The 12590-nt window shown below is 44.7% G+C and overlaps 1 protein-coding gene across 4 annotated transcripts in view; it reads right to left on the reverse strand.

Annotated features, from left to right (window-relative positions):
• The window catches only part of Ak5 (adenylate kinase 5), a 205592-nt gene that overhangs the window by 55568 nt on the left and 137434 nt on the right, over positions 1-12590 (reverse strand). For all 4 annotated transcript variants that reach the window (NM_001081277.2, XM_011240115.3, XM_006501440.4 and 1 more), the window contains exon 8: positions 8336-8412. In NM_001081277.2, coding sequence (NP_001074746.1) covers positions 8336-8412 — 77 coding nt within the window. The remainder of the gene's footprint in view (positions 1-8335; positions 8413-12590) is intronic.

A 12590-nucleotide genomic window follows, 5' to 3' on the forward strand; every position in this document is an offset into this window, starting at 1 on the left:
AGCTCTACCTCTAGCTTTTCTGAGGAAACTCTCAACACTGATTTCCACGGTGGCCACACATATTTACATTCTCACTAGCATCGAGTGAAGCCTCCCCCTCCTCTTTCTCCTCCTCCTCTTCCTCACCGGAAGCAGTTGTGGTTTATTTTCTTGATGGTAGCCATTTCTGCTTGCATTATCCTCATGTATCAATATTTTGAAGACTTTCTCAAGTATTTACTGACAATTGTTTTCCTCTTTTGAGGATTGTCTATTTGGTTCATTAACATATTCATTTGAGAGGAAGATTGGTTTTTCTGTTGTTGGAGGTTTTTTTTTTTTAAATATATATTCCAAATATTAGCCCTCTATCCATCTGATGGAATGGTTAGCAAAAACGTCTCGCCTATTCTTTAGCTATTTCTCCACTCTAGTCATTGTTTCTTTGTGCAAAGGTTCTCATTACAGGCAACCCCAGTTGTCAGTCCTGGTGTCCTGTGCTGAGTCTTCCCAGAATGTTTCTGTCTTCATCTCTGTCTCGACTTACTCTTCCTAGGTTTTCTCTAGCCATTTTAAAGTTTAATATCTTATATGAAGATTTTTGAGCCCATTGAAGTAAGTTTTTGTGCTTAATAAAAGATAAGAGTTAACTTTATTCTTCTGTATGTGTATAGTCAGGTTTCCACCTCTGTTTGCCAATGGGACCACCTTTCCCCACAATGGTTTTGAAACTTTTGTCAAAGATTAGGCAGTTGTGGCTATGGAGGGTTATTTTTTGAGTCTCTGATTTCACTGGTCCCCACGAATGTTTCCGTGCCAGTACCACAGTGTACCCACCCCAGGAAGAAAGAATAACCAAGCTTTGTTATAATTTTATGTAGCTATGCAATCAAAATGCACCGAGCAGTCTGCATTACCAACACAGATTGAACAAACACATCAAGTTGTACGCAGATACAGACAACACAGGCACTTTTTTTGTTTTGTTTTGTTTTGTTTTTTCGAGACAGGGTTTCTCTGTGTAGTCCTGGCTGTCCTGGAACTCACTCTGTAGACCAGGCTGGCCTCGAACTCAGAAATCCACCTGCCTCTGCCTCCCAAGTGCTGGGATTAAAGGTGTGCACCACCACCGCCCAACCAACACAGGCACTTATAAGGGAGGGAAAACGTAACAAAACCCAACTCTTACATCACACAGGAATACATTATTAATAGCCAGCCAATGATTTCTGAATGCCTGACTGCCGCATGCCAGATGTTTTAGGTGCCAGTGATAAAGAGATAAAGTTCCCGAACTCCTGGTTCTGGTTTCTAGAGACAACGTAAACAGGAGGACGGATGTGGGATTGGTAAACATTGCACCCAGAACAGCGGAAGCCTCTGGGAGGCCCAAGGGTGTGACCAGAGAGGGATGGACAGGGCCCAAGGGTGTGACCAGAGAGGGGTGGACAGGGCCCAAGGGTGTGACCAGAGAGGGATGGACAGGCGTCTGTCATGAGTTTTGTTTGGGCACGGCAGTGTTGGTAAGACAGTGGCACCGGCAGGTGCGTTCCAACTGTATGCAGTTTTATTTCATAACTCTGAAACGATAAATGCTGTTTCCAGTCTCACTCTCTGTAGCTCTTAGCCCCTCTGAAACACCTAATGAAAATGGATTTACTTTTGTTTCCTGGGTTTGCTTCCACAATTATCTTTTGTTCCAATAAAAACATGTTTCCCTTCTACAGACAACAGTGAGGTCAGAGGTAGATTAATGGAGGCGTTTTGGGCACAGGCTGTATTTTAGAAAGTCTATGTGCTTGGGAATGGAGTGATCCTGTCTCTGGAAGTGTGTGGGCTGCACTTAGCCTCATCTGACCATATGTGGCTCAGGTGACAGAGCAGAAACTTAGTGGCCAGTGGACTGCAGTTATCCTAGCCTGTCATAGAGTGCAGGCATGGATCGGGTTTAACAAGAAAAACAACGCTCTGGGACTTGTCAGTATGCCCACTGCTCCCACTGCTCCACTGCTCATATGGCAGGTTCTGTGACAGGCAAGCAAACATTATGAGTTAAGGTGTCATGGGCCCCTGAAAAAGATGAACCAAATACTATGTTAGGTTTTGTTTGTTTGTTTGTTTGTTTGTTTTTCTTTTGAGAAAGGGCCTCAATCTGTAGCCCAGTTTGGCCTGGAACTCACTGGCTTTGAAATGACAGAAATCTGCCTGCCTCTCCCCACTAGTGCTGGGATTAAAGGTATGCACCACCACATGGGTTAACCAAGCATGGTGGTAAGAGAAGGGCTTCCTGTAGAAGTTTGGTCCTGATGGTGCACATTAGGGCTATCCAGGATGGAGGTGATGGGGCTATAGCAGCTTCCCTATGATGGGAGGAGCCTGAAAAGTACAACTCTCCTTTATATGACTGCAAATATCTTCATATGGCTGAAGCAGTCACAGGGATGAGTTTGTAGAGCCGTGGAGGGGTCAAATTCTGATTCCTATGGCCACATTGCTACATTAAGAGATTCTGAGATCAAGGAAGGGGGGTGGTGGATTTTCAGTAGTTGACTGACATGGTTGAGTTTGCTTTCATAATAATTTTGAGTGATGAGAAGATTGGAACAGAAAGACTGGTTAGCTGTCCCAGGCAGGTGGGCAGAGAAGGGGCTCAAGCAGGGACAGCGGGACTGGAGAGAACCAGAGCCATTCCTGCATAGGAGACCTGATTACCTACCTGGCTGAATCAACGTGGGCGGAAGAGATTGGAGAGAGACTAGCAAGGCACCTTTGCTTCTGCTTGGGCAGCTGTGGAGGTGGTAATGTCATTCACAGAAATAGAGCAGACAGAAGGAAAAGCAGATTTTGTGGGGGAGGGTGGTCTGGACATGTTGAGGTGGAGAGGCACATGGGAAACTCAGCCAGTGCCATTTGGTGGATAGACACAGGCAACGGGAGCTCACTGAGGTGCTCAGGGGCGAAGCCACTGCAGCAGAGCGTCTCAGAGGAGAGCTTATGCAGCAGAGTGTGATGGGGCCGAAGTCACCATGCTGAACGTGTGTTTGAGTAGTGGATCAGTGAAGAGTTTGGCAAGGAAATGGGAACTGAGTGAGAAGAGAAGCAGCTTAGGGAGAGTCAGACCGTGGGGCTAAAACCTCAGGCCAAGGCCAGGAGCTTCGCAGTCCAGATGGACTGGGGCTCACCAAGTGCTCTCTGGACATGCACGGTGCTCCTTTTCACATCCCCCACTTCTTTGTAGCATCTGGGCTGAGTCACTCACTACATGGGCCATGAGGTAATCCCATAGGGTTAGGGTTAGGGGTTAGAGTTCGAGTTAGGGTTAGGAGTTAGGGGTCATGGTTATGGTTAGGGTTAGGAGTTAGGTGTTAAGTATTAGGGTTATGGTTAGGGGTTAGGGGTCATGGTTATGGTTAGGGTTAGGAGTTAGGTGTTAAGTGTTAGGGTTATGGTTAGGGGTAAGGTTATAATTAGGGGTTATGGGTTATGGTCATGGTTTAGGATTAGGGTTTGAGTTAGGGGTTGTGGTTAGAGTCTCTATGCTACCAAACATGGGATGAAGTCATGTTCAGTTAAAACCAGTCAGTCACTACTCAAGACTAGGCTCAATGCCTCCCAAATCCCCAGCTCTCTATGATCTCTTTGGAAGTCACCCATAAAAGACCCTAAAGGAAGAAGGCAGCTGGACTTTGGTTTAAGATACAATCAGAGCCTAGTGTGTCTCCTGCCCTAGCTCTGGACTGAGTTCTCTGGATTTGAGCTCTGGTTTGATCTCTTGAGTTCTCAGATTTGCCTCTTGTTGCCTGCCTAATTTCTTGGTGCTTCAGTTTCCACAACAGCAAAATAAGGCATAGACACAGTCACATTTCTCTCCTGTGCTTTCCTTAGGATGAAATCACCTAAAAGAAGAGAAGTAGTGAGGAGTCTAGGAATGGTAGACACTGACGAGAGAATATCAAGGATCATAGGAATGGTAGACACTGACATGAGGAGAATGTCAAGGATCAAGCAGAGGTCAGCAAAGTGTGCTTGCTGTGCAGATCTGTCTGGCTGTTGCTCAACTGAAAACAGCCTTACTGTTTTTTATTTTTGTTTTCTTTTTCTTTGTTAAGAATAGTACAGCCAGGCGATGGTGGCACATGCCTTTAATCCCAGCACTTGGGAGGCAGAGGCAGGCGGATTTCTGAGTTTGAGGCCAGTCTGGTCTACAGAGTGAGTTCCAGGACAGCCAGGGCTACATAGAGAAACAATGTCTCGAAAAAAAATAGTATATATTTAATTTCAGTTAAAAGACAAGTCATATTCTGTTTTCCTTCAGATCCTTGAGCCAAAGTAATGAAGACATGAGTCAAACACAACTTGTGTCTCTACCTTCAGTTTGACTTGGTTGGCTTACATTTTTTGAAGGGTTAAAATACATCACATGAGAACTATGTGGAGGTCAGGTTTCACTCCCCACACATATTGTTTTATTGGCTCTCTGCCTTATTCATTTACTTTTATATTGTTATGACTCTTTTCCTCTGAGTCACTGCAGTAGAGACCAGATGGCTTGCAAGGCCTAAGACATTTGTTACCTGGTTCTTTAAAAAGACAATTTGGTGAAATTTATAGTGTCAAACGCACCAAGGTCAAGAGTCATAACTAAAAAGTGTCACCTGGAACTGGCAATAGGTTTCAGGAACCTTGATTATAGCTCCTTTAGAGTGGGGAGGCAAACGTTGGTGTCTGGAACATCAGAGTTTGATTTCTGACTCTAACCCGGCAGCTGTGTGGCCCCGGGGAGTCTCTCAGCTCCATTTTCCTCAGCTGCACCTGGGGGTCGAGCAGCTTTCTGGTAAGGTTTAGCAACAACACACTGTAAATCATTGGGCATGGTACCTGCTTCAGAGCATGCGCCAGACAGCAAGTCCAGGTGCACTGTTTAATCTGCTGCCCCCACATTGCTATCCCTTGTCGCTTTGAAGGTCTGGCTTTCATCTCTTGTACGTTGCCACCTGGTGTTGTGTGTCACCTCTTTGCTGAGGTCGTCCACTTAGCTGAACACTCTCTCTAATGCTTTGCTCAGCCCCACTCCCTGGTTCTCCAGCTCCCTTAGCCCTGCTAGGTTTCTCCTTTGTTTATCACACCTGACAACCTAGAGAAATTGCTAACACAGTATCCTTCAGTTTATAATGTGTCTTCCTTGCTAGGATGTAAGCTTCTGAGAAAAGCCCCCTCATCTGCTCAGTGAGTATATATTACAAGTACCTAAACAGAGCCCGGGATGTACAACTTAAAATTTGTCCAGTGACTATATAAAGAAAGACTAGTAGAGACAGTTTTTTATATTCTTTATTGGACTGTGTTCTCTCAGTCTAAGAATTTGTCTTTTTCATGTCTATAAAATTCTCAGCCACTCTCTGCTAAAGCATGGCCTCTGCTCCATCTTCATTCTTTTCTTCTGGAATGTTCAGAATATATATGTTGGTTCATTCTATGCTCGGTGTCTACTGAGTTCTTCCTCATACTAGACAACTGCTGATTTCTGCTTTATTTTAAGGCAATTTCATCTGCTCCTTCATCTTTTTTAAGTTGTGTTCAGGAAACTTTTCAAACCATTAATGGAATTTTTATTTCAATAACAATTATATTTTTGACACAAGTGTCTTACTTTTCCTGGTGCTCCAACAATATCCAACAATGGCAACTCAAGGAAGGAAGGAAGGAAGGAAGGAAGAAAGGAAGAAAGGAAGGAAGGAAGGAAAGAAGAAAGGAAGGCTTTATCTTGGCTCACAGTTCAAGGGTTTACAGTCCACTGCCCATCAGACCTTGGAAGTCCAGGCAATGGACCACATTGCATTCACAGTAAAGATGTGGAGAGAAGGCCATGAAGGTTTGTGTTCAATTAGCTTTCTCCATTTTATGTAGACTAGGACATAAGACTGGGGAATTGGGCCATCCTTCTTCAAGGCAGGTCTTAATCAAGAATATCCCTCACAGGCACACCCAGGGTCTAGCGTAGTCTCTCATAGGTGTGGCTGGAGGCTTGTCTCCGAAATAGTCCCAGATCCCATCAAGTTGACAATCAGCTATCCCACCTGTCATATTCATTTATTTAGTCTTCCTTTCTCTTTCCACTCCTTCTGATAGCTGTTTCACCATTCCACTTTATTTCTTTATTTCTTCCCTTTGTTTCTTTGAACATTTAAAATATTCCTATGTAAGACGTTAGTGTTTACCATTATTGCTAGCTCTTGGGGATGGGAAGCCTCCGACTTGTTATTGGCTTTCTTGCCATGGCTCATTTGTTCGTGTAGTCTATACATTTTAGATGCACCCTATGAGTGGTGGCCATTGCCTTAGCTGAGTCTTTAAGGGTCAGCAAAAGCAAAGATTGCAACACTACCCCCCGCTGTCTTTCCAGGGTAGGATGGGAGGCAGTATACTGTGAGTCTTAGAAAATGAGTGCTACACTTAGACCTCTATCTATATCACCCTCTCCAAGACCCATGGGGGACATCATAGACGACAGAGCAAGAGGTGGGGGTGCTGTCAAGCACTCTTCCACTCGAGACATGGCCACGGTACCCCCGAACTCAGCAGCTGTGGTTACTTGTGAAGACTGGATGGGTCAACATCCTGTCATGGAGTAGGAGAAAGTTTACGAGGCCCTGCCCCTTCCTGAGAGTGTGTAGGCAGTTATCAATTACCAGAGGTGAGGCACTTTCTTCACCGTTGTAAGTGGTAAGTGCAAATGCTATTGTAAAGGTCCCCAACCCTTACGTGAGCAACCATAATCACACTCATTGCACCATCAAAATAAAACAACAAAGCATGAAAGTAAGAGAGGGCTAACACACTGTGTAATCAAAAGGCACGGGGGAGGTCAAGAGAAGGTGGATACGACCAAAATTCACTATGTGCATGTATGGAAACAACACACTGAAAGCCATTAATATGTATAATTAGCATATGCCAATGAAAATACCAAACACAAGAAAGTGCATCCTATGTTCCATCCCCACTTTGACCCCTATTAGTGTTACCATGGCCCAATGACTCTATCTGTGAGTTAGAAACCATAATCCTACCTATGGAGACGCCGTGGAGACTTAGCCCAACACTCAGCGCAGAGTCAGTGGCTTAGTCTTCCGTGTAGTGTATGCTTAGTAGCTGTTACCAGGTTCAATAAACGCATGGTGACAATCCTGTGTTATACACTTGTCAATAATTTCATGGTTTGTCAAGGAAGGAACTTAATTTATGAACACACACATACACACACATACACAGAGTACACAGCTAGTCATGTGTGGATACCAGTCAGACACATTTGCTTCAGTTGAGACATAAATTAGAAATGGGGGTAGAAGTCATCATAAGAACACACTTGGCTCTCCATCACTTCTGAGAAGCAGTGACAGGAGCAGGCACAGAGTAGTAGACATTATCTTTAAGGAAATAAAAGAGACCTAAAGCCTAATTAGCAAGTTAGATCATTTGCCAACTATTTTGGATCATTACAATATAGCAGTAGAGAAAGTTCTTGCTGAGAGGAAAATGACCCAGATAAATTTCTTCAATTTTTTTTTTCCAAAGGGAACATACGTTTTGCTCATTGGCCATGCTTTTCTTGGGCATCACTGCCTGCAGAGTTTGATACAGAGCAGCTACAGATCTGTGGACCCATGGCTAACGCTCAGCTGTGTTCTTCATTTATTACTTGGAAGGCAGAATACATTCATTACCTTTTCTCATTGCTCTGACAAATGTCAGGACAAGAAGCCAAAGGGAGGAGAGGTTTATTTTGACCCGGGGCTTGGGATCTATCAGAGGCAGGCAGGTAGGCACGGTGGAGGCTGTGCTCTGTGGCTGTGGCAACAGGGGCATTGGTCAGTTCCTTTGACCCTTGGTGAATCTGTGGGGTGGGGAGCAGGGCTCACTTTGCTGTGGCTCCCTCTTCCTTCTCTTTTCATTCAGGCTGGGATGGCAGTTCCTTTACTCCGATCTCTCTCTCTGTCAGCAGATCCCTTTGCCCAAAGGCCAGGCTCATCCTTGCCTTCTGCACTTGTAATCCACTCAACTAGACAAAATCAGCTACCACAGGTCATAGGCAAACTCCTGGGCAGGAAGAACTTATTTGCATCTGAAGGAATTTCCGTTCTACACCCTTTCCTTCACTGCTTTGGGTCTGTGGATGACGGAGGGTGAGGACCAAAGTGCAGCTAAAGGCTGTGGGTGACCATGCCTAACATGAAACCCATTATCAGTGATCTGTCAAGATCCCACCAAGTGAAAACTTCAGTGTTTGTATTCACAAAACACAAAGACTAGAATGAAAAACATTTAAACAGAAAATACTTGTAGGTTTAGTTACCTGGTTATCGTAATCTGATCCTGTGTCAATAATCTCTCCAGCATCAAACATCATGGAAGGGTCAAGGTCACTTGAATCTAAGTTTAAGAAAGACACGGTTAGCTGATGGGGACCATCTGTGTGTTTCTACAGAACACTTACGCATCCCTCCATCTGCCACGCTCTGTGTCTGGGCTGCTGGTAGGGGATGCAGACTCTCTGGACCTGGTCCCAGCCCTCAGAAGAACAAGCCCCAGAACAGGCTGATTTGTCAACAGCAAGATTCGGAGACCAGAGAGTGTGAGGTTCTAAAGCCATCTGTCCGTGAGGATGACAGTGGGACTCTTCACAAGAAACTGATTCGGGAATTTCAGCTGGGAGAGCAAATAGAGCGTTTAGGGGAAATGGCTTCAGAATGTTCTAGAGTAACTGAACGACAAGGAGCTCCATGAACAGAGCGGAGGAAGAGCGAGGAACTTCTAGAATAAGAACGTACTGTCCCAGTCTCAGGTGGGACCTTTGCCTCAAGCTTGTGGGTCATCTTTTTTTTTTTTTTGTATATATTTTTTATTAGATATTTTCTTTATATAAATTTCAAATGCTATCCCAAAAGTTCCCTATACCCTCCCCCTGCTCTGCTCCCCTACCCACCCACTCCCACTTCTTGGCCCTGGCATTCCCCTGTACTGGGGCATATAAAGTTTGCAATACCAAGGGGCCTCTCTTCCCAGTAATGGCTGAGTAGGCCATCTTCTGCTACATATGCAGCTAGAGATACGAGCTCTGGGGGTACTGGTTAGTTCATATTGTTGTTCCACCTATAGGGTTGCAGACCCCTTCAGCTCCTTGGGTGATTTCTCTAGCTTCTCCATTGGGAGCCCTGTGTTCCATCTTATAGATGACTGTGAGCATCCACTTCTGTATTTGCCAGGCACTGGCATAGCCTCATATGAGACAGCTATAACAGGGTCCCTTCAGCAAAATCTTTCTGGCATATGCAATAGTGTCTGGGTTTGGTGGCTGATCATGGAATGGATCTGGAAGATCCAGCAATACCTCTCCTGGGCATATACCCAGAAGAAGTTCCAACTGGTAATAAGAACACATGCTCCATTATGTTCATAGCACCGTTATTTATAATAGCCAGAAGCTGGAAAGAACCCAGATGTCCCTCAACAGAAGAATGGATACAGAAAATGTGGTACATTTACACAATGGAGTACTACTCAGCTATTAAAAACAATGGATTTATGAAATTCTTGGACAAATGGATGTATCTGGAGGATATCATCCTTAGTGAGGTAACGCAGTCACAAAAGAAGTCATTAGATATACACTCACTGATAAGTGGATATTAGCCCAGAAACATAGAACACCCAAGATACAAGTTGCAAAACACAAGAAAATCAAGAAGAGGGAAGACCAATGGGTGAATACTTCATTCCTCCTTAGAATAGGGAACAGAATACCCATGGAGGAGTTACAGAGATAAAGTTGGGAGCTAAGGCTTGTGGGTCATCTTAGCCTCTGTTCTAGTTTCACTTTATTTGCCATAGCAAAAGGGAGGGAATCACTTGTCATTCAATCCCAGGTTTCACTTCGCAGCTGAGAAGGAAGGCAGGCGCTCAGGCAGCATCCACATCCATAGTCAAGAGCAGAGAGATGAACAGAGCCTTATCTGCTGGCTACTCACACACTTTCTCTCCCTACACAGCCCAGGGCCCAGTCCAGGAAATGGCATTGCTCATATTCAAGGTAGGTGTCCCACATCAGTGGACAATCATGGCAATCCCCACGGAGCACCCACAGGACAGCCACATCTCCACAGTTGAGTCCTTAATGATTCTAGATTGTGTCAAGTTGACATAATCTTTCTTCTTGATAGTATTAGGCTACATTGAATCACTTGCCAATTATTCCCCAAGGCTTGAATTTAAACCACTAATTCCCACCATGGCGATATTGTCGGAAAGTGCTGCCTATAAAAGGTGTATGTATTCTCTGAAATAACAAACCACCTTACATTTCACTAGAACTGGGCTTTGACATAGAATCTGAACTGAAGAATGCTTATTTAATAAAGGTAGATTTTCAAATGACCAGTAAACACTGCATACACTTCACAGAAACAGTGCAGTACCTGAAGTATGGCTCATATTCTTTCTAGGACTAGAGTTAAGGTGTCTTTTCACCCAGGGTTTCCACCCTCTTCTCCGCTTTCCTTCTTCTTCCTTCTCCCTTCCTTCACCCCCTTTTTAGGGGGGGTAGATCCCACTTTTTGTTCAGGCTGGCTTTGAACTTGTGAAGCTGCAGCCTCAGGCTCTAATGGAATTGAGTGTGTGTGCCGCTATAAGTGACTGGTCCGCTCTGATCATTGTTAACCCTTCTTTGCCAAACTGAGAAAGTACTTGCCGTTAGACCATTGCTTGCAGTTTTATCTTCCTTTCTATTTTTCTGAGATGAAGTTTGACTGTCCTAGGATGACCTGAGACTTGGAGCAGGTGTCACTGTGTGATAGGGATGACAGAACCCAGAGCTTCTACTTCTCTTTTCCCCCACACAGCTGACAACACACTTCAAACAGGACAACCCAAACTGCCTTCAGTGCAGTGTGCTACCTGGCTGAGGGCCTGAGGGTGTGGCTGTCTGTTCAGCACTCTGCTATAAGGAGGGACACGAAATGCCTCCCAGTGAAGCACCCTGCAGGGGCTGTGAAACGTCAGGGAGGAGTAACTGAGTCTAGTTCAAGCCAGGACAACCACGTTTCCTTTCTGGGTGGCTTTTGAGGATAGCAGTGTTAACGATAACACAAACATAGTCAGCTTTCATTAGTCTCCAGTGTAGATGCTGTCTACTTGACTAGTCAAGTGCAGGAAGGTGTGTGGGTGGAAGTGTTTCCCTAATCTCTCACTTGCCTCTGAGTGATTCCTACAAACTCCACAGGAACGGAACACAAAGTCTTCCTGAACCCACAGCAGCCAGGAGCCCCTTGTCCTACTTAGTTTGTTGAATTGGAGACCATTCTTCCAATTGTTTTCAGAAAGTACAATCTGAAGGGCCCTTAAACAACCCAGCGAGTAGGAGCCACGTGCTCGCTCTCGAGACAGCAGCAAATTCATTAGAAAATAATTCTCAGTAGCATCAGAATGAAAAGAATTTTGATTAAAATGAACTTCCTGCTTAGGAGGAAGAGGAGATCAATTATCCTTCCTAATCAAGGGCTTTGACAGAAACCTTCCTGTATCACTGAGGGATGGCATTTCTTGATACACTGTTGCCACTGGCGACTGTAGTATTACTATATCTCAGACGAGAGACAAAGCGTAACACTATCAGCTCAGATGACTGAATGGTTTGTATTTTTAAAAATACTGGATGCTCAGTGTTCTGGAAACGAGGACTTTACTAATAGCCCAAGGCTCAGCAAATGAACTGGGGAGACAAACACAGGCTGATGCGCCCATTCGGACTATCTTTCAATCAGCACACAGGTCCATGAAGCAGCAGACTTGATTTTCTATCTCAGACGTGACCACAGGATTCAAACTTTTGATTAAAGTAGTCACATGGATCTCATCTCCCTATTTTGAGGTTTTCAGTTTATCTTCAGATTTAAAGATATCCTTTTCTTAGATAACAAAGAAACCACTCCCCACCCAGAACATCTGGTGTCTTTTGCTATGACGTAGGGTGGTCTTCAGTAATATTACCTTCAGGTTGTCTCTGATTTAAGTGGGAGCTAGAGTTAAAGGGCTTTAAAGGGCAGCGGAGTTGTATCTGAACCTTACTGTTCTTGGGGACAGTGTCATAGATGTCAACCTGAAGTTGCAGGAAGACGCACTTGGCACGTGGTGTGCCAAAGACTCTGCTGCAACAGGGCTTCCTGAGCCCTGAAGGGTGGCTGTGAACGAGACTTTTCCACCTCTCTGTCTGTTTCTCTTAAGGGAAGCAATACCTCCTGTTCCTATTTCTGTTAAATTCTTAGGATTATGTTTCAAGATAGAATATATAAAACACAACCTAGAAATTATAGGCATTCTGTTCCCAGGTGCTGAATGACTGGAGGTGAACCAAGGGACGTGTGAATTTTCCCTCCACACATACTGTCCTTGGGCTCTCTCTGTGCACACCCTGTACTCCCTGTACTTCCTGTCACTGTCCCGTCCACCCCAAGTTTGAGAATCCCACTCTTATGCTACAGGCACGGGGGTGTCAGCCACACTTTGCGGCAGAACTCCTTCAAGGAACAGCACGGTATTTATCTGTATTAACCCGA

The sequence above is a fragment of the Mus musculus genome, chromosome 3 (genome assembly GCF_000001635.26).
Source record: "Mus musculus strain C57BL/6J chromosome 3, GRCm38.p6 C57BL/6J".
NCBI lineage: Eukaryota > Metazoa > Chordata > Mammalia > Rodentia > Muridae > Mus > Mus musculus.